This window comes from Pezoporus occidentalis, unplaced genomic scaffold (assembly GCF_034315485.1).
Source record: "Pezoporus occidentalis ecotype Australia unplaced genomic scaffold, CSIRO_AGI_Poc_V1 ctg19, whole genome shotgun sequence".
NCBI classification, from domain to species: Eukaryota; Metazoa; Chordata; class Aves; order Psittaciformes; family Psittacidae; genus Pezoporus; species Pezoporus occidentalis.
The window spans coordinates 2,340,075-2,362,942 of record NW_026913748.1 but is presented as its reverse complement, the minus strand read 5'-3'; the positions used below and the strand labels follow the sequence as shown (position 1 = coordinate 2,362,942).

General features: G+C 40.7%; 1 protein-coding gene across 2 annotated transcripts in view; it reads left to right on the top strand.

Annotated features, from left to right (window-relative positions):
* The window catches only part of TRIM24 (tripartite motif containing 24), a 69,419-nt gene that overhangs the window by 5,180 nt on the left and 41,371 nt on the right, over nucleotides 1–22,868 (top strand). The window contains exon 1 of one of the 2 annotated variants that reach the window (XM_062616401.1): nucleotides 1,227–1,351. The exons of the other annotated variant lie outside the window; for it this stretch is intronic. Within the exon in view, the coding sequence (XP_062472385.1) occupies nucleotides 1,282–1,351 (70 nt within the window). The 5' untranslated portion in view covers nucleotides 1,227–1,281. Of the gene's footprint in view, nucleotides 1–1,226; nucleotides 1,352–22,868 lie in introns of those variants that run through there. 2 annotated transcript variants of the gene reach the window in all.

Below are 22,868 nucleotides of genomic sequence, written 5' to 3'. Positions count from 1 at the left end.
ATTTTGGTGATGTTCATATTTCAGCTTATTACTTCCCATAAAGTATTTGTTTACTAATAGAATTTGGAGGCGTAATAAGGCATGGCATGAAGACCTTCATACCCCCTTGTGTGTGGATAGCATCTGCTGTTTTATTATGTCCCACAGTCAGTCCTTATCCAGATAGCTTTAAACTCTTTCAGACTCTCATCTCATCTTGATATCTTGACTTTGATGTCATCAGTTTGACCTTGAAAATACAGCTTTTGAAATTTACTTAAATTTTTCTTATTTATCTGAATGTAACCTGTTCTTTCCCTCTTTCAGTTTGATAATGATTAAGACCCCAGTTAGCTAGTATGAAGGATATGATAGCTTCATTTGGGGTTTCTTACAGTGAAAATAATTTTTTTCTTCCAGGTCTTGGTACTCTAAAAAGTCATATAATTTACTTTTTTTTTAATCTGCGTGCTATAGTTATATATAGTTATAATAATAGTTATTTCCATTTCATCTTTCATATTACTACTTGCTTAAAGTGAATTCTCTCCATCTTCACCAATAGAAAGAGTCCATATCCTGTGTGGGTATACACTCACACTTGCACATATATAGTTGCATTTGTGTATCTTTTCACAAGTCTTATTTCTCTTGTGGTGCCATCAAGAACAGAACTGTATAACCTATTTAACTAAGGATATTTGAGAGTGATGATACTTGAAAATAATGTCTATTATAGGAATATGTGTAGGAAAGATACACCTGATTTTCTTACTGGTTTTGATTTGTGTTTTCTTTGAATTGAAAAATCCTGGAGCCCCAGAGATTGCGCATGTGGGGAAAAAAAAAAAAATTAGCATTGTTATAGGTGAAAGGTAATATTATTGTTTTGATAGCCTGTAATGGACAAACCTCTTGGCTAGAAAGTCATGAAACTAGTAAAACCTTAAAATATTAATCACTAAGCTATCCAGCGAAAATTTTTATTTTTTTAATTATAATGCCCTTTGTTTAGAAAAGCTGTACTTTCAAGATATATATAATGAGATATGATACTAATTGTGCAAGTGTAATTTGAAGTAGAAGATGTATTTGCCAAAAATCCCTGCATTCTTTTCTACCAAGAATTCCACAGAAATCTGTGAATATACCTATGCAGCCATTATTAAGATGGACAAGAGCATGATGCTGAAAGAAGCTTTAACCGTGCTTGCTCCAATATATGCTTAATGTAAGCATATAGTATATGTTTATTATCTCATGTATGTCTACAGGATAATACATCAAGGGTAGCTTAGATGCATGCACATACTTGCTTCATTTACTAATAGGAAGTGGGAGATTGAGAAGCTGAAGCCATCAGAAACATCAGGTGAGTGTTAAAACTACTGCAGTTATGTACCCAGGTTCATTTGAATTAGAAGCCTTTTAGAAATGAGGCTGTAGAAGTTATAAAAATTGCGGAATGCTTGTGTGAAACTTTTTTTTTCTTCATTTGTTTGGGGGTTTATTTGTTGGGTTTTTTATAAGCAATGATTTAAATCCTCAGAGGCCAACCTAGCTCTGTTCTGATTCAAAATCAGCTTATAATGTCTCTGGTAAGCAATTAGTACTTTTAATAATGGAAAGGAATCTGAGATCATACAGTAACATGAGAGGAAATATATACTAATGTATTAGAAATTCTCAGATGTGTGCCTAGTTGGAAGGATTGAATTTTTTTAATGGATATGAGAGACTTTGTAAGAAAATTACTTATCTGAAAAGCAAGGGAAGATAATGGTGCATACGTTCATGAAGAGGCAAGTCAAGGAAGCATATTTGTCCTAACTCTGTGGGCTAGCTCATTTGTAGGAGAAATGTACTGTAGGCCATGCAGCATACTTAAGGTGGCCTGGTGACTTGCATAAGTACTACAAAATGATCACATGCACTCAGCTTTACCCAGCTTCTTAAATTTAAGAAAGGAATTTTGTTGAAACTTTTGATTCTGAATGTAGTGCTGTTTGAAGAAGCTGTTCTTCTGTACAGAAAAGGCTTTGTGCTGGGTTCTGTGAGTTTATGTTGTTATGCAGATAGACTCCACAACTCGTTAAAGTTGTAAAGTAGGTATGCCTTTATTCAGCTGAGGCGCATGGGGGATTGCTCCTCCAAAAGCATGGGTGCCCCAGCATTGTTCTCTGTATTTATCCTCTAAAGTACTACATATGCATTAGGTTACACAATACGCCTATACATATTCATGTCCTATCCCCGCTTCACATTATAATGAGCTCAAAGGTCCTTTGCACATGCGCAGTGCCTCCTGGTGGTCGTGGGCAAGGGTCTTCAGATGAAGTAAATGAGTCTTCCTCGGGCCTGAACTTTTCACCTTTAGTCGTCGCACATGCTCCCTGGTTGGTTGGCCACCATCCAGACTGTAAAGCTAGTTTCAGCTGGTTTAGGGGTCCAGAGAGCAGGAACCAGGTTATGGTTCCTTTCTCCTATCAATAGCCTTGCATCCTCCCATCCTGCTTTGGCAAGCACAAGAAATGTTAAGCAAGCAATGTACATTGTTTAGCAAGCAGCTGCAGCCCCTAATAAATCATTCCTTAACCCTAACTCTCTTGGTAAGGCACAATGGGTTTTTGCTGAGCGATATATCTGTTGAGTAAGTCATGTAACTTAAACAGTACCCCCTTGTACAACCCCCCTGTACAATAGTCTACATCAATGTTAAGATGCTGTAGGTGGAATTTTCATAGTATTGAGTAGAATTTCCCGGTAATGGTACCAGCTTTTGAAGCTGGTATTTTGCCTACTGTATCTAATCGAAAAACAAGGTGGGGGAAACCCAAAAAGAATATTAAGTGAATTTTAATGTGAATGTATTTCATTATGAGTGGCTGTTTTTGAAAAGTCAGTTATTTCTGAAACTGGAAATTTGGACTTTTAAAATATTTTTACAATAAGAAGAAATACTTTTAATTACAATAATTTTCACTGATTTCCTAACAATAGTATGCTGGTCAGGCAGGGTTCTTCAGGTGAAGATGGCCCCATAGCTTGCGTTGTGGACCTAGGCAGTTGATCAAGGTGAACTGTGAATAGTAGCAAGGTCTCCTATAGAACTTACTGTTTCTTCTTTAACTTTTATCTGCTGTAACAGTTCTTTTTTTTGTCTGTCTAATTTCAAGATTGCAGAAAAATTCTTCTCCTAATAAAATTCCAGTGATGATGTTAAAATTTACCTCAGCAGCTAGGTAGCTGTGGAGTTATTTAATGTTTATACTATGTACTTGTAACTCAAATGTGCTTTGAAGATGTTGGTGTCAGACAAACTGACTAAATATCTGTGTGGCTTTTGTCCTAGTGGCCAGATAGAATGTATAAAACCATAAATGTTTACCATCAAAGAGCATTAAATAGTTGTGTAAAGTAGCTAAGAAAATTACACCATTCTTAATGAGAAACAGTCTTGTAAAATCTGGTATAAAACCAAAGATTGAGCTAAAGAATGTTCGTAATTACTTGGTATTGTCTCTCCAGTGCTTCAAGTATTATGTGGAAGAGAATTGTGTCTTACCTTGCATACATTACTAACTTATGATGGAGGACTGATGTTAAACAAGGTTTCTAGTTATTTTTGAAGTGTATCAGTGGGCTTTGGGAAAAGCAAAGACAGTAAGCAGGGCTGTGCTGTTTGAACTGCACTCATGGGTTTTGAGGGCCCTTGTTTCTAGCATGGATTTGGGTCACAGGCACATCCTCGTTTCAAAAAAGAAATCTGCAACTGCAGTGCTAAAAGCTCCATAAGTGGGAGTACATGGACACAAGAACTGAGCCAGTTGCTTTCTGACTGTAGAAAGATTCCTGCTTCTGATTAAGTAAGTTGCCATAGGCAACTTTTTTAAATGGTGAGTTCCCGCATTATATTCTGTATATAGTAGTATTCAGTATATTCACTGTTGTCCTTTAAGGGAATATAGTGCAATTTGAATGAAACCAGACTGTAGCTGAAGCACCCTTTGAACTAAAATGATTGTCTGATTTAAAAAGTGACTTTATATTTTCCCAGTGACCTGACACATGTTTCTGTACTGTACATAGTAAAAAAGAAACATGACTATTTTTATGTAAATATTGACTTGGAAAGCCCCATGTATTTTCTAGGATGTCTGCTTGAGTTCAGAAAGTGTGTAATGAGGTTCACTTAATCAGCTTCATTCATTTCATCTGATACAGAGTCACAACATGTTTAAGGATGTGAGGAGTTGAAGTTTGTTGAATTAGTCTGTAAGCCAGCCTAACAGAAATTCATGTTACCCTCTAGGCTGCTGCTCAACTTGGTACGTCAGGATACTTGTAACACTAATGCTGCTTGCCTGGCAGTTGTGCAGGGAATGAGTAGGTGGGAAGGAGAGGTGGAGAGCTGCAGCAGTCTGCTGGGGCTGGAGAATAAGACATTTAAAGTGGTAGCAAGGATCTAACTTTAAATGCAAGGAGCAGTGCCTTCATGAAACAGCCCAGCACCAACAGGTCTGTTACTAGAAATGAGCGGTATATAAGATTGGCCTGAGCAGCAGAAGTTGAAGTTGAAACGTACTTCTGTTTTGTTTGTTTTTCAACCTGGATTCTGCTTTAAAATGAGTAAACTACTTGCTGAAGTAATGTGGGAGTGTAAATTACATGCCCTCCTTGTCAGTTGGTTTAAAGAGAAATGAAAGTAACTTTGGAATCTCTTTGCTGTTTGCAAAACTTCTGTGACTTGTAAGTATTGTTTAATGTTTTCAATTAAAAGTTCAAATATGTAGCTCTGTCCAGCCCCAAAGTGATAAATTAGGGTACTGAGCAACTGATACTCAGGAGCTGAGGTAAACACAGTCTATTTAGTAGACCAGCTTTGCTGAATGAATATAGAGCAATGAAATGATATGTAGTGTCCGATAGTGGAACCTTAGTAATGGCTAAATGTCATGGTAACGTTGAAATCCTGGAGCTAGCATACATCAGGGTTAGATTTAGCTCTTTTGAGTTTTTACAGATTCCCAGTTTCCAGTATTATCTCTGCTTGCTTCAGCAGTTGGTTTCCAACCCTCAGTATTTCTGTTTCTTGCTTGCTTTTCTCCTCTTTGGGGGTCTTTGTCACCTGTTAGCAGCTACTGTTCTCATCTGTTTCAGCCTATGAACTGCTGAGTTTACCAGCTACAGACTACTGGGCCTTCGGTGGTTCTGTTTTCTCTTTCAATGGCTAGTAGTGAAAGGGCACTGTGAGGTTATAACCCACTAGCTAGAAAATCTTTGAAACCCCCTGTCCTGGGTTCAGCAGTAGCAATCATTTTTCTCCTTCTTAGTAGCTGGTTTCAGCCTGGGAACAGTGCTGATAACACCAATGTTTCCAGTTGTTGCTAAGAAATGCTTACTCTGACCAAGGACTTTTTGAGTCTCATGCTCTGCCAGGGAGGAGGGGAAGCTGGGAGGAAGCAGAGACAGGACACCTGACCCAAACTAGCCAAAGAGTTACTCCATACCACTGCATGTCATGCCCACTATATAAACTGGGGGCAGTTTACCTGGAAGGGTGAGATCACTGCTCGGGTCGGGCTGGGTATCAGTCAGCAGGTGGTGAGCAGTTGTATCCTCTTCCCTTGTTATTTCCCTCATCATTATTATTATTGGTGGTAGCAGTACTGGGTTTGTGTTGCACCTTAGTTACTGGACTGTTCTTATCTCAACCCGTGGGAGCTGCATTCTTTCAGTTCTCGTCTCCCCGTCTCTCTGGGAGCTGGGGGGGAGAAAGAAGGGCAAGGGGGGGTGAGTGAGCAGCTGCATGGTTCTAAGTTACTGGCTGGGCTTAAACCACGACACCCCCAAAATAATTTAGAATACTTTGGATTGCTAGTTTAATGTCAACTTGATCTCCCTTGAGAAGCTCTACTTAACTTTTCCTCAGTCCCTTTTCTATGGAAGGAACTCAAATGTAGTTTCAGAGCTCGTGCTTTAAATTTTCCTAAGTATTATCTCAAAATATAGAAATACAGAGGTCTTTCCTGGGATAAACGTAAGATAATTTACCTCCCATAGTCTACATGAATGTGAGTCCAGAGATGCTAGGAGCTCTTCCTTCAAATATTATGCTTCAAACTAAAATAGAATGATTATTCTCTGCTTCATAGCAGTCCAACATTGTGAAAGTGTTCGGAAGAGCCTGGGATGAAACGTATGGGAGGGCCTGTGGTCTTCCCACATCTAGCAGTGAAGGTTAAACAAAAAACCCTCCAAAACTTAGACCCCTAGTAGCAGGGGTTTATTTTACATTTTTCTTAATTCTTTGTCTGTATGTTAAGAATGACCTGCAAGAATTGCTGTGAGCACCCATGTAAGTGCTTTTTATATAGGTTGTTGGGATTTGTACCATCAGTAAAATTGTGTGTACCTTGATAGACTGAGCAGATTCAACTGTGGATGGAAAGACAGTCCTCTGTTGCCTTTTTCTTAGAAATGGCCTTATAACTGGGACCAGATCCAACTTAAAAGCAAAACCACAATTTATGGTAGCTCATATGTCTTCTAGATTATGGTCACTGCTGTTTAACCTCAATGGGGCCAAAGATCTATTTTCAAAATAATCATTCTAGAAGCTGCTTTGGCAAAATGAAGAAGACTTTATGTATTGGCATCCCAAATGGACTGAACTGACAGTCTTCTTCCAGCATTCCACCCTTTGTGCAAGAGCTGAATGTATTTTGGATTCTTTAAGAAGCTAAATGCCAATCCTATTAAAGTCCATTTAACAACAGTATTATTGTATTGCGTTCTAATATGGTTGTATTTATTGTGTGGGGTGTTTCTTTGTTTTGTTGTTTTTTTTTTACTGCTCCAAGCTCTATTGGAATGAGATCAGATTTAATAAGGTTTTCTTGTTTTCTTTGGCTGCCTTTTGACTGATTTAAATTATTGAGAATATAGTGTAGGTGCTATGAGCTGCAGGATGTCTGACTTCAAGCCATTGCCAGAGCAGTTGTTCTGCCTTAAAGCTTTGGTTGCTCGTTTTGTCTTTTTCATTTGTCATTATGCCAGCCAAGTATGTTATGAGCCACAATGCCATGGTTGAACCCTTGTGAATATTCCTTAAAAATAAACTAAGAATAGAAGCATCATCCTAATTCATTCCCAAACTGGTATTGGAGGCAAAGTGTAATGCTCCCAGAACTTTATTATCTAAGATAGTGTATGATCATACTATCAGGCAGTATGGCAGAACAAGGTAAAAACAGATGAAGTGAATCTAAAGGACAGGTAAATGGCACTTATGAAGAGCAGTTTTGATAGAAGATTCATTCTCAATACAGAGTGTGTCATGCTGAGAAAGTGCTTTTGAAGGAGCTCTTCGGTTTTGGGAAGATGAGGGGAAAACTAGGAAGATCACATTTCTTCAGTGGATGTTCACATCAGCCAACAGGGTCTAGCTCATGGTTTACTCGTCTACTGCAGATTACAGCAAAAGTGATCAGGAGGTATGAAGTGGAAACACAAGTAGTGTTAGTGCTGCTTCTGTAACGTGCTGTTTTCTGAGAGCTGTAGAGCAGCTGTTTGAAATCACTGTTGTTCTTTCTTGATCAATCAGTGCAGCTCTTCAACTCAGAAGGAATACATTTTGTTAGTTAACATTCAGTAATTTTCTTACTGCAATTCATTAATGCAGTGTCAGAGTAGAAGGAGCAACCCTACTGCTTAATTAATGCTGGTGTTTGGAGGCTGTATAATCTGATTTGATCTCAGTGCATATATTGGTGTCTTTGTGTCTTAAAGTTATGTGGGAACTAGAAAAAGCTGGTTACTTTGGATTTTGAACATCTGCCATGTGGGATACTAGGCACATATGAGAGGAATGTACAGTGAGTTGTCTTTTTATTCCTGCACATCTATACCCAAAAGTGCAATGCTTGCAGATAATTTGGAGGACATTCTGGTCTTTAGTTACTGGTTTTAGAATATTAGAGGGATTCTTGCAATTGAAATGGATGCCCAGTAGTGGATAAGAGTATCATTGTAGTTACGGGAAAGAAGTGGATGTTTTTAAGGCACAATTCATCTGACCAAGTGTTGCCACCTGCTTTTAGGATGAGACACCTCATAACCTAACTGTATTACTTAGGTCTGCATTGACTATGAAGGGAACTTGGTGTAAATCGACACTCAGTTGAATTCCATCAAAAGTATTAAAATTAGGCAACACTACAAAGAAACTTCATCCCCCTTTCAAGTGCAAAATTTAACTTTATGTAATCACTTGGCATCACCAGCAGATATAAAAATGTTATTATCCCACTCTACTTGGTGCTTGTCAGGCCACACCTGGAACACTGTCTTCAGTTTTGGTCCCCGCTGTACAAAAAAAGGTGCAGACAGGCTGGAGAGGGTCCAAAGAAAAGCTGTAAAGATGATCAGAGGACTGGGAAGCCTGCTCTCTGAGGAAAGGCTGAGAGAGTTGGGTTTGTTCAGCCTAGAGAAAAGAAGGCTCAGGGGAGTGTTTAACGTGTGGCTACAAAGAAGATGATGACTCCCTTTTTAGAAGGAGTCACATGGGAAAGACGAGGAGTAATGGGTACAAGTTACCCCTGAGGAGATTGCAACTGGACATAAGGAAAATTTTTCACGATGAGGACAATCGGCCACTGGAATATTCTCACCAGGGAAGTGGTAGACTCGCCAGTGTTGGATGCTTTTAAAGACTTGGCTGAACAGGGTGCTCGGACATCTAGTCTAGGTCATCTGTTGCCTAGCAAGGTTGGACCAGATGATCATTGAGGTAGCTTCCAACCTATTATTCTGTGAACAAATCACTATTTCTGTGCTGCCATTTGCACTCTTTCATTTATATAGCAGAATACAGATGGATGTAGTAAACACTGCAGTTAATAAGCTGATGACTCTGAATATTGACACTTAAGTGATTTTTAACCAAGTTTTCCTTTGGAGCTACAGACTGCAGTTTGTTTGGGTGCTATGCGAGAGATCTTCTGTGTACCTCAGTTGTGTTTTCCACCAGGAATTTGACATTACATTTTTGAAGATATAGAGTATATTATTTTGGAATAGAGTAGATGGGTAAATTGAGATTCATCTGTCCAAACTGGAATATTCTCAGCCACTTTTGAGTTTCTGGGATGACTGTGATATTAAAAAGGGGTTGGCAGATGTACTGCATAATCCAGGGAAACCTATTTCCTTATGGAACAGTGGCTTAAAGCAGGGCAGGATATTCTCCTTAGATTAGGTGTGCCTTTTTAGGTACCTGAATTGCTCCCCTGAGGCTAGTGGCTTGAAAAATGAGGGCCAAGAGACTAGTTTCCTAACTCCTGATAGGTAATTTCCAGTTACTGGGCAGTGATTATATTGAGAATGGGAGGAGACTTGTGAAAGAACAGGTTGCAAGCGTGCATCTGAGCACTCAAAAGAGAGGGAGAAACATGAGCCAGTCAAAAGCCTTTCATTGCATTATCCTGTTTGGGATATTTATATTGAAATACTCTTGAGTAAAGCCTGTTACTAATGTTGTTCCCCCTACTGCTTCCAACTTAATTCCCTTAATGTGGTCCAGATTCTTAGATGTTCATTTTTTTTAAGGCTTTTGATTTTTTTACCTTCACATCTGATCAGTGTTGATGGGAACTTTATGGTATCTGGGGCTAAATGGAGTAAGTGGGTGAAACTTATCCTTAGATTGGATATAAGGAAGAAGTTCTTTACTGTGAGGCACTGGAATGGTTGCCCAGGGAGGTTGTGAATGCTCCATCACTGGTGGTGTTCAAGGTCAGGTTGGATGAAGCCTTGGGTGGCATGATTTAGTGTGAGGTGTCCCTGCCCATGGCAGGGGGGTTGGAACTAGATGATCTTAAGGTCCTTTCCAACAGTTAACTGGTCTGTGATTCTATTAAATAGTGAAGAGTGTCATATGTTGTATAGTTGCAATCTTTTCAACAAAGGGTTAAGAGGAACCAGCTCCTTCAGTGTCTTCCAGAAAGGCTTGGTTCTTTGGCTTGTGACCGATTCCAACTGCCCAAATGTGTTAATCTGTTTACGTACTTCTTCTATAATTTCTGGTAATAAACACACTGTACTGTAACTACTAAACTGTCAGCTGGTAGTAGTTGAGAATTTGAAAAGATGAAGACCAGAGCATGACATTTCTTGCTACAAAGGAATTGAGTAGTAGCTGTGTAGTTTTTTTAAGGTGGGGTCCATCTCCTTACTAGAGATTCTGGCAACGCAATTTTTTTACCCTGGTGATCTTTTATAAATAGTAATAAAACATTCTAACATGCTGCTATTCAAGGAGAAAGGTTATTAATTTACTTGTCCCAGAAGCACATGGGTACAATGGACTTAAGCACTGTTGGTAGGATCCTAGAGTGTCTGCAAAATGGTATTTCAGTAGAATGTATGAATCTAGACAGCATTAAACCCACTTTCAAAATGTTAGCAACTTGAAAAATATTTGGCTGCTCAGAGAAAACAATGCAAGCATAGAACTGAATCTTAAAAATCCTTGCATCTTGTATGCTTGAATTCATTACATATAAGGTGGTAATACTTGACAGTTTCAGGACTCGAAAGAGTGTATTTTAATTTTGATGAAAGAAATGCTCATCACAGGCAGCAGTGACAATTGGTGTAATTGTTGGCAGCTTCTGCATTGCATTGTTGTTTAAGCATGTTCATTGCAAGGCAGTGAAGTTTCTTATTCATCATTTTGTATTTGAATATTGTCGTATCTCACAACAGCAGTGTTTTCCTTTGTTACCATTATGACACTTCTTATAGTTGTGTTGTTGAAGAAAATGCATTGGACAGCCTTGGATGTGAACATAAACTCTCCCTTCAGCATTTCTTAACGTATTCAGGAATAGCTGGAGAGTCAGCCTTTTCAAAAATTACAATTTATGGAGTGCAATACATGATATTTGAAGTGTTTGAAGATTGGGTATGTATAGCAAAAACAATGAACCATTTCACAGAGCAGCTGAAATATTTTAATTCAGCTCTGCAGTGCTTTCCAAGAAAGTCAATGCACTGCAGCATAAAAACTGGCCTGTAACACTCTTCCAGAGGGGGAATTACAGCTAGTAATCTTTGTCTGCTTTTCACCTGTTTACATTTTAAAAGGTGGTAAATAAAGCATGCTGATTTTAATAAACTTAGCCAATTGATTAGTGGTTGCTTTGAGTATTTGTATTTTGGCAGTAGGTGCTAGTTTCCCCTTGAGATGAGCTTGCTTATTGGTTTAACCTATCTCCCTTCCACTAGCAACAACAGGCTGTCAGAACTAGATAGGAGCAGTTTTTTCCGGAGCAAACTGGTTGGAAGAAGTTGCCAATTTTGCAGCACCAGTGTTGGCTTAATGAGAAACAAGAGGAAAGCAGTAATTATTTTTAAAATTGATTCAGATATTATTGCACATGAAACTGTCTCTTGAATTAAGCGTTCTAAGTGTTTTTAACAGAAAAACATGACCTGTGTAAATATCACCAGTTTAATTTCAACCCCATGCATTTTAATGAAAAACCTTGAGAGTATTCATGGTGTTTATATACACAGCGAGGGGAGAAAGGATTCTGCAGGTCACAATGGAAATGCCCTAATTTTCTTTGATGTGATTCAAAGAAATCACTCCACAGTACGCAGTGTAAAGTAAAGCAGAAACCCTTATTAGTGCCAGGAGCACGTGATGGTTCAAACCTCCATACGTGTGTCCAAAGAACAGTAAATCTTAGGGGTTCTTTTATACCTACTTTTCATCTCAATACAATTTTATCTAAAGCATACTTTCATACAATTTGGTAAGTTGCATAACTGTGGTTTTTTTTTTTTTACCCTGTTGTGCATTTGAGTTAGGGCTACAGCGATAGTCTGTGGGTTAGTATTGTTATAAATGTGGCTCAGATAAATTGACGAGAACCAGACCAATGAATTGAATTGGTTTATTGAGCAAGCGACAGCAAGCAAAACAGCTCCAGGCAGCTGGGGAGTCTCTGCTCTGCCAGTGGCATGCACCCCACTTCCCCAAAATCACTGTTTTTATACTATTCTTCATCCGATATACCTGTCACTTCTTGGTGTCCTCTGCGTCTGTGTGGCCAGTTGATAAGGGGTCTCATTCTGCCTCCCGGTGGGCGTGGGGAGGAAGGCTCCTTATCTCCTTCCCCATACATTGCTCACTTTAATGGATGCCTAGGGTCTATAAGCAAAATGTCAACGTGCCATAATTTTCCAGTAACTCTTAAGCAAGCAAGATTTGGTTAACAAACAGGAATTTACTCATCACAGTATTAATCAGGATTCTTACAGCTGTTTACCTTTTAGTTTAGTATTCTTGATTAACTGCTAATACTTATGAATTATGTGCTTGGTTCTTCATTCAAATTGTTATCATATTTTGCCATTAGGGATGTACCTGCTTAAAAGCAGCTTAGAGAAGCAGATGCAAGGCTGCCTACATACCTGAATTGTAACTTAATGTATATCATGCCCTACCAGGAGGGCAGCTCCTTCCTTGTGGTGGTGTTTTAAAGTGCTGAGTCATCCTCATGCTAAATAGCCAAGTTACGTCAACTAAGGCCTAATGGCTTGGTCTCAGTCATTATGTCTACAGCTGGCACTGTCTTTGGGTCTCCGACATACTTTTTGTTAATGTTAACTGGGCTATCTGTAGTTAAAAGACTTTAACTATATGTGTGACTTGCTCTATTAGTGTTTTCTATTCTGAAATCTTTATAGTTAGAATTTCAAACAAGGTTTCTGTAAAATTGAGGAAAATTGCCTTGTGCAAGCCTAATTAATTCTGTAGATGACTGGGTTTTTTTAGATAAAACTAGCTACGAGTTGTTTCCAAGCACTCTGTTTAAAGAGAGAGCTCTCTTTCATAAAACTAGTGCATTTTTGACTAATCTGTACTGAAGAAAGGGAACCCTTAAGCCCTTTTTTAAAAAAAAATAATTTTTTTATTAAAATACTTTGCATCTACAAACAAAATTACCCTTTTGGATCTACAAGTGATTATCCAGTGGCTTTATTAAATCATCTCTGAAGCCTGTTCACTACAGTGAAGATGCAAATGAGATGAAACTGGGGCACACACCAGAGCAGTCTCCTCCTATTGTCTCAGGATGCTTCAGTAGTCTGGAATGTACTCCCAGGAAATTGAGAATTGAGTTGGAAATAATAGTCTCTGCTGTGAATCCATTCTGTTGAATGGCTAGAGTGTTGTGAAGAAGAGTGAGAATGTGCTGTGGTTTCTCCTACTTGTCTAAAATGCAGGCTAGCATTACTTGAAGAGGCATATGCACTGTGAGCCTGTAGGCAGTGAGAATTGTTACAGGCACCATTATTCCCTAATCCAGCTCATTGCATGGCAGCATGAATCTGTGTTAGCACGGTACAGAAATGAATAGGCAGAGGATCCTGCATTGTTACTGTTGTTAGCAGTCTGTTGTCCAGGCCTGGTTCAAGCAAAGTCTGAATGTAAGGTTCCACAGCTGCTTGATTTTTATATGAATGGATGCTGCTGCTAAAAAGGCTGGAGGTCTTTCCCCTCTACTCCTCCTATGCAAGAACCATGTGCTCTTGATCCAACTCACTGTAAAGCTGCATAAACAACTATCCTAGCACGAGGGAGTAGATGAAAATGTGGGTTCTTTTCACTTAGCATCCTCACAATAATAGTGATGGAGACTGTGGAACTCCTCCCAAGCTAAGTAATATTTTTTCACCTACCCACTGGAGCACTCTGGAAATGCTTGCTCCATAAAAAAAAAGTTTAAAATCTTATAGGATTATTTTGACAAAAACAGACCCTGATGTTTGAGACATTTGAGAGCTTCATTCTTCTGAGAAAAAGCAAACGGGTAAGTATGCTTGTAACATCTTACTTCTTGTAGTGATTCCATGTTAGACACTCACAGTTACAAACTGACACATTCAAAGTACCTACACTTAAAGCTTAGTGGACTGCCTGCCTAGAATTAGGCTCTCCCGCAGCTTGAATCTTACAGAGATGAAAGGAGAAACAGTTTCAAGCCTCACTTCATTCTTGATAGACAAATATTTTCTTCGTTTTATACCTTTGAGTTGAGGTACTTATGTAACTATTGGTTATTAAGAGAGCAAACTATGCAATTCCTGTTAGGATTCTAAAATTTGAAGTTGTAACCCCATGTAAAATGGGACTTTTCTCAGTGAAAGGCATTTTAACACATATTATCCCTTGCAGTGTTGACCTTTTGAAGATTCAGGAGGTGCTAAGACTATGGAAGAACTGTACCTATCTAACAAGACATGGTTGTTTTGTTGTGGGTTTGTGTTTTTTTTTTTGTGGTCTCCACTCCTTGGATGTTTTTCCTTTTTTGATTTATATCCACTAAACCTTGCAGTGCTTCAGGCCCAAACACAATGAAATTTTCAGTTATGTTACAGATGAATCTTGTGAACTTTTCTTGATTCTCTTTTCCTCTGCAGCTGCCCCATTGTGGTGGGCACTACAGGACTGGAAGCAGTAAGTTGCGTTTGATGTGAATAATACTGATGATGGTTAGAACCAGAAAACGGCATTCTTGTTACCACTATAGAAAATGAGATTCTGTAGGAGTGAATATTCTGAATTGGAAGGAATAATGGCAAATCAGTTGGCAACTGAGTCTTGACAAAAGCTTGTGAGGGAAACAGGGTTTGAAATGAGCAGGCAATTGGGGAAGGGCAAGTCCAGTCAAATATGGAACAGCTGACTGAAAGTCACAGAATCCTAAGGGTTGGAAGGGACCTCAAAAGATCATCTAGTCCAACCCTCCTGCAAGAGCAGGGTAGCCTAGAGTACATCACACAGGAACTTGTCCAGGCGGGCCTTGAATATCTCCAACATAGGAGACTCCACAACCCCCCTGGACAACCTGTTCCAATGATCTCTCACTCTCGCAGTAAAGAAATTTTTCCTGATGTTCACATGGAACCTCCTATGCTCCAGTTTACACCCATTGCCCCTTGTCCTGTCACTGGACATCACTGAAAAAAACCTAGCTCCGTCATCCTGACACTCACCCTTTACATATTTGTAAACATTGATGAGGTCACCCCTCAGTCTCCTCTTCTCCAAGCTAAAGAGTCTCAGCTCCCTCAGCCTCTCCTCATAAGAGAGATGTTCCATTCCCTTTATCATCTTTGTAGCTCTGCGCTGGACTCTTTCAAGCAATTCCCTGTCCTTCTTGAACTGGGCCCAGAACTGGACACAATATTCCAGATGCGGCCTCACCAAGGCAGAGTACAGGGGGAGGAGAACCTCTCTTGACCTACTAACCACGCCCTTTCTAATGCACCCTAGGATGCCATTGGCCTTCTTGGCCGCAAGGGCACATTGCTGGCTCATGGTCATCCTCCTATCCACCACGACCCCCAGGTCCCTTACCCCTTCACTAATGTCCAGCAGGTCAGCCCCCAACCTGTACTGGTACATGGGGTTGTTCTTCCCCAGATGCCCTTGTTGAATTTCATCAAGTTCCTCTCCGTCCAACTCTCCAACCTGTCCAGGTCTCGCTGAATGGTAACGCAGCCCTCTGGTGTGTCAGCCACTCCTCCCAGTTTAGTATCATCAGCAAACTTGCTGAGGGTACATTCAGTTCCCTCATCCAGGTCGTTGATGAAAATATTAAACAGCACTGGTCCCAGCACCGACCCCTGAGGGACTCCACTAGTCACAGACCTCCAGCTAGATTCTGCCCTATTGGCCACAACTCTCTGCCTTCTTCCTTCCAACCAGTTCTTGATCCACCTCACTACCTGATCATCAAGCCCACACTTCCTTAGCTTATCTATGAGGATGCTGTGGGAGGCAGTGTCAAATGCCTTACTGAAATCAAGAAAAAACACATCTACCGCTCTACCATCATCCATCCCCCTAGTTACTTGCTCATAGAAGGCTATAAGGTTGGTCAAACATGACTTCCCCTTGGTAAAGCCATGTTGGCTGCTCTTAATGACCCCCCTCATCCTTGATATGCCTAGAGATGGTCTCAAGAATAAGTTGTTCCATCACCTTTCCAGGGATGGAGGTAAGGCTGACCGGTCTATAATTACCCGGGTCCTCCTTCTTGCCCTTCTTATAGACTGGCGTGACATTTGCCATCCTCCAATCCTCAGGCACCTCACCTGTTTCCCACGACTTACCAAAGATGATGGAGAGTGGCTCAGCAATGACTTCCACCAGCTCCCTCAGCACCCGCAGATGTATTCCATCCGGACCCATCGATTTATAGATGTCCAGATTACTTAACTGATCCCTAACCCAATCCTCATCTGCCAAAGCAAACTCCTCCTTTATCCTGACTCCTTCTGGGGCTATAGGAATCTGGGTCCCCTGGGGAGAGTCTGCAGGAGTAAAGACAGAGGCAAAGAAGGCATTCAACACCTCTGCCTTCTTTATATCCTCTGTCTTCAGGGCACCCACCTCATGGGCCTATACTGCTTCTTGTGTTACTTTTATTCGCTATGTATTTGAAGAAGCCCTTTCTATTGTCCTTGACCCGACTTGCCAGATTAAGTTCCAAGGAGGCCTTAGCTGTCCTAATTGCTTCCCTACATCCTCTAACAGCTGTCCTATATTCCTCCCAAGTGGCCAGCCCCTCCTTCCATAATCCATAGATTCTCCTTTTCCGTATGAGTTTGCCCAGCAGTTCCTTGTTTAACCATGCTGGTCTCCTGGCTCCACTATTTGACTTCCTACTCACTGGGACACTGATCCTGAGCTTTGAAGAAGTGGTCCTTGAATGCTGACCAACTATCTTGACCCCCTTTACCACCTAGTACCCTTTGCCATGATACTTCCCTTAGCAATTGATTGAAGAGGCCAAAGTTTGCCCTTTGGAAATCCAGAAATGTGGCCTTGCTAGGTATTCTATTCCTCCCACACAAGATCCTAAACTCCACCATCTCATGGTCACTGCAGCCCAGGCTGTCACTACTTCAACCAGACCCTCCTTGTTGGTGAGTACCAGATCCAGCAGCGCTCCTCTCCTAGTTGGTTTGTCCACCATTTGCATTAAGAAGGTATCATCAATGCAGTGGAGGAACCTCCTAGACTGTGAATGACTGGCTGTGTAAGTCTTCCAGCAAATATAGGGGTAGTTAAAATGCCCCATAAGGACCAAGGCATGTAGTCGTGAGGCTGCTTTCAATTGCCTGTAGAAAGCCTCATCAACTCCTTTGTCCTGATCAGGAGGTCTGTAATAGACCCCCACAACTGTGCCACACATACCAGCCTGTCCCTTAATTCGCACCCACAGACTTTCCACTTGCTCCTCATCTGCCCCTGGACAGAACTCAATACATTCTAGTCGCTCTTTCACATAAAGAGCAACTCCACCACCTCTCTTTGCTGATCTATCTTTCCTAAAAAGGACATAGCCATCCATAACCACATTCCAGTCATGTGAGCTGTCCCACCATGTCTCTGTAATTGCCACCAGGTCATAACCATTAGACCGCACACAGACTTCTAACTCCTCCTGTTTATTCTCCATGCTGCGTGCATTGGTGTACAGGCATTCCAGGGAGTGAGCAGAGCACGCTAGTGGCACCCTTGGAAGGCGGGAGGCCTTCTGGTCTTAATTAATACTAGAACATTGCCCCACTAGTTCAAACCCAGCTACAACCCCCTCGCACTTTGAATCTAACCTAGAGCTCTGTGAGTGAGCTCTCCTAACTCTTGCCCTGGTACCCTTTTTTCCCTGCAGGACAGGGTTTAAACAACTATCCTTTCCCTCAAATGAAACAATAGATTGAGAGTTCTCCCTAGTCTGCCATTCTTCAAGCCCTAGCATGTTTCTCTTGGGGTTGTCCCCAATAGGCCCAGTTATCTCCCCTTCCCCCTTCCTACCTAGTTTAAAGTGCTGTCAATGAGCCCTGCTAACTCCTGCCCCAGAAACCTCCCCCTCTGGGACTGATGTATCCCACCTGCCACCAGCAAACCAGGTGTCTCATATAGCAGTCCATGATTGAAAAACCCAAACCCCTGCCTTTGGCACCAGTCCTGTAGCCATACATTAATCTGCAGTCTCTTCCTATTTATCACTTCACCTTTGCTTGTAACAGGTATGGAGGCAAACGCCACTTGTGCTCCAGACCCTCTAACCAGCCGTCCCAGGGCCCTGAAGTCTCTTCATTGCCCTTGCCCTGCTTGTAATAATTTCATCACTGCCAACCTGAAAAACCAGCAGTGGACAGTAGTCAGAGGGCTGCACCAGATCAGAGAGTTTCCTTTTAACATCTCCAATCCAAGCCCCAGGTAGGCAGCAGACTTCCCTGTGGGATGGATCAGGTCGACAAATGGGCCCTTCTGTTCCCCTCAGAAGGGAGTCACCCACCACAATTACTCTTCTTCTTCGTTGAGGAAGTTCTAAGGCATGGGAGTGAGTGACAAGCCCTAGGTGACTCACTAGATGGATCTACCCCTCCATCTCCATTTACCTGGTCCTGTAGTTCCAAGACCTCATACCTGTTACTCAAGGGCAACTGGGAGGAAGGAAGGGATTGTGAGGGTTTTCGCTTACCTCTCCGAGGAGGGACCTCCCTCCATACTTTCTTGTCCCTTAAGTTTACTCCTTCTATCTGATGGTAGGAGGGAAGGGGATCTATCACTTGTTCAACCACAAAAAGTCCCTGGTTAACTACTCCTGTAGCTGCTGTGCTGTGCTGGAGTCACCACCGGATCCTCTTTGGTGTTTGTTTCCTTTAAACTGCAGGATGTAGATGGTGTTAGGTGATGCTACTTTAGGCAATTTTAGGAAAATGTAAGGTCACCCTTCCTCAATTCCCCATTCCCTCACACTCTAAGGAAAAACAGGAAAGGTAGTTGATCTCAACTTGCTTCCTTTTATAAGTTATACTAGATCTGGTTTTCTGAGATATTCCTTGTGTCTCTAGATTGTAGTGCAACATCAGGCATTCTGAAAGGAAATGACACTAAAAATGCCAAGTGTCAACTCTATTTTTGGCAATTTTTTATCATAGCAAGTTATCTTTAAGAGAACCATCAGGAAAGAAAATTACTTTGTTCACTAAAATATAACGTTGTCTTGGAAGTCTCCTAAGTATGTTGTTCAGTTCACACACAAATATCTCAAAGCTCTTTAGAGCTGATTGGATCAAGAATTACTTGAGCATTGGAACATTAATGTGGAATTAGAGGTCTTCCTCACTCCTGATTTAATCAGGATAAACAGTAGAGCATCAGCATCCAGGAACATGCTTAACCTGAACAAGGTTAGCCAGAACGCTAACCTGAATCTGATGTTGTTTCTACTGCTAGTGCATTATAATTTATCTGACAATGTTTAAATAAAGGTACTGGTTTTTTTTTCCTCTTTTGTGAGGATACTAGGTTTGGGCTTACTTGGTAATGTACTTGGCAGTACCTTAGCAGTTAGTAGTTGGGAAATGAACAATAAGTTTGGGGAATTTTTCTTTAAAGCAGTAATGTAGTTCTTGTTCTGATGTCATAGTATGCTTCTCTTATAGTTTCATTAGATGATGAATGATTGTCCTTACCAATTTATATAAGAAATCAACTAAATGGCTTTTAATATCCTGCTACTCAGAATTTGAATCTTCTTGAACAGACCATAATAGAATAGCAAGGGTTCCCAACCTTGAAAGGACTGAAATAAATTGTGATATAATTTTCAGAAAGCAGGTGTCTTGAAACAAGTGGAAGTAAGTGCTGGCAATAAGATTAAGCATGTTTAGAAAGCGATTGTATGATTGCTTCCAAACACTCCAGAAAAACCCAAAAAGGGTTTCCTTGTTACAGTAGGAAAGTGCAGAGGGACTCAGTGGAACAAATGTTAACTAATTCAGAGGTAAATTTAGGAATGCCATTCTATGCATGCTTAAGGAACAGTTAAAAATGTAATTAAATGTTTATTAGGAAAAATGGCGTACCAATGAACATTAAAAGCAAATACATATATTGAATGTAGTAAGAAAACGCTGGATGCTGCAGCTTTATTAAAGCTGCCTTTGTGTTGCATTCCTTCTTCCTGTATGTTACTGTAACCCTTTAATGAAATACAAGCATAAATATCTTTGGAAAATACCACTGTCCTTTAGGTTGTTCAAAAAAAGTTAGTTAATTGCTTGCTACAGCACCTGTTGGCTTGTTAGCAAAAAGCTCTTGTGTGTTCCTGTGTTTGCTTCAGCCATCTGTCTTTATACTGTCAGTTATGATTTTAAACCAACTTTACTTTTTATGCATCTAAAGAAGTCAAACTCCTCTATCAGGACTTGTAGTAGGCTGGGGAGTGCAGTAATGCTTAGTGTGCAGTGTTGTGTTTTGTTACTACCACTGTATCTAGGAGAGGCATACTTGTCCATGGTCTTGAGTTAAGCCTTTGTACTGGAAAATTGGATGAGGAAAAAAGGGTTTCAAACAACGTCTGTGATTCGTATATTAAATTAGCTCTGTACATACAAAATACATTATCAGCAACAGGATTTGAGATAGTAGGGATAAAACTATTTAAACTGTCAACTCATTAGTGTGTTGATATTTATTGTACAGCATTTCCATTTTTATGAAATAGAGTTGGATGGTGAGAAATGAACACAAAAATAAAATCTAAAAACCCAATTGCCTTGCCCCTCACACCTCTCTTCAACTTCACTCTTTCATTCCCAAATTTACCTCCTCAAGTGGTAGAGTGGGGATGGGAAATGGGGGTTGTGGTCAGTTCATTGCGATTCTTCTCTGCCACTTCATCCTCCACCCACTTGTTCCTGTCTCCAGTGTGGGGTCCCTTCCGCGGGATACTGTCCTTCAAGACCTGCTCCAGCATGGTTCCTCTCCATGGGGTACAGTCCTTCAGGAGCAGGCTGCTCTAGTGTGGGTCCACCGTATGCTGCAAGTTCCTGCCACAAAACCTCCTCTGGCATGAGCTTTCCACAGACTGCAGCCTCCTTCAGCATATATCCACCTCCTGCAGCCTGGGGACCTCCACAGGAGACACAGCCTGCCTCACCATGGTCTGCTCATTAGGCTGCAGGGGAATCTCTGCTCTGGCACCTGAAGCACCTCCTCCCCACCTTCTGCACTGACCTGATCTCTGCAGGGCTGTTTCTTTCAGTTTCTTCTAACTCTCCCAGTGCTGTTGCAGTTTTTTTACCCTTAATCACCCACACAGAGGTGCCACCAGTGTTGCTGATGAATTCAGCTTTGGCCAGTGGTGGGTCCATCTCAGAGCTGGCTGGAATTGGCTCTATCTGACATGGGGGCTGCCTCAGCGTCTTCTCCCAGAGTACACCCCTGCAGCTCCCTCTTGCCCCATTACCAAACCATGGATATATGAACGCAATGCACTGTGTTGCTTGCCCAAACATTATTCTGAAAGAGGACTCTGCACATGAAAAAACCTGACTGTTATGCGTCATCCTCAGAAACTGAACAAATCCAGTAACTTTCCTTTTCCTAATATTTCTTGTTTATAAATCTCTGCAGCTTGGTTTTTACAGGTGTGTGCTCTTAGGGTTGTGCTGATGCATTTTCAGCTGTAAGCAAATGCCATCAGATCTGTGATAGTTGACACCTGTACTTTTTGTATTGGATGCATGGCTGAAAACTTTGCTTGTCCTATGTGTAGTTTTATCATTTTGTACAAAAAGCTGAATTCTGCAACTATTATCGCAAAGTAAGAATTCACTTGAAAATTATGATTTGCAAAAAAAGCTTTAGTACTTGATTATGACCGGTAATGCTGACAAAGTCAGTAAAATGCTGATGTTAAAACGGAGATATGTTTGTCTATGAGTTCTGATAACTTAGAGCATGTGTCTTTCCTTGAACGTAATCAGTGTTCCTTTTTAACCTTTAAATGTATTGTTTTCATATTTACTCAAGTTTTCCACTTAATTCCAGAATAGTCATTGTTTTTCATCTCCAGTTTTCTAAGTTCTCAATTCAGGATTCATTGTAAACCATAGTTTTCTTTCCCAGTAACTTAGTGTCTCTCTTAGTTACATGGGGTTCTGGTGAGCTGCCAGCTCCTCACCATGTTCTGCAGGACTGTGGCGATCACGCAGCACACTTCATTGTACTATTTGTTTACTGATAAGGAGCATGGATAGAAATTCCAGTGTCTCTAGGTGGCTAGACTGAAGTTCTGAAACAAATCTGCATGAGTTTGTTAGGCACTGTTGCTTGCCATGAGCCTTTCTGTCTCAAAAGCAGCATGCATGAAAGCATGTGTACAGAGCACCCTGCTTGTATCTTCCATTTCTGATGTGGAGAGTGGAGAGGAAAAGACCACACATGGTTTATATTCTTCAGTATGTTACTGAAAAAGCCTTGGATACATTAGAAACGGTAGATAAGGACCTGAAAGAAATACTGCCTGACAAATTTGCATTTTACGTTTTGTGCCAAAAAAGGCCTTTGTTGCCAGCTGTGTGCCTAACAATGTAAGCTGGCTGTAACACACTGAGATCGTGATACTAGGTATTTTCACTTAAACCCATGATGCTGAGGTTGACTAAACCTAGTTTAAAACTGATTTGTGTAGCAGTCATCAATCCAGGATCAGAACAAAAGCAAATTTACCCACACACAGTTGCAGAATAAAACCTTGACTTAAGGGTAGACAGCGTAAGGAATTCTAGAAAAAGTTTCAAGAGGATTTGAGAGATTTGGGCAGTTTTCCTTTTCTCCTTCTCTCATCTCAGTCTAGAATTTGTCATCTATTGAACACATAGTTGGCAGTATTCTATTGGTGAGCATGCAGATTAAACATTTGATTTACATTAACACCTAACTTTTTTTTGATTTACATTAACCTAACTTGTATCCTGCCCCTTCCTTGCTCACCATGTTTTCA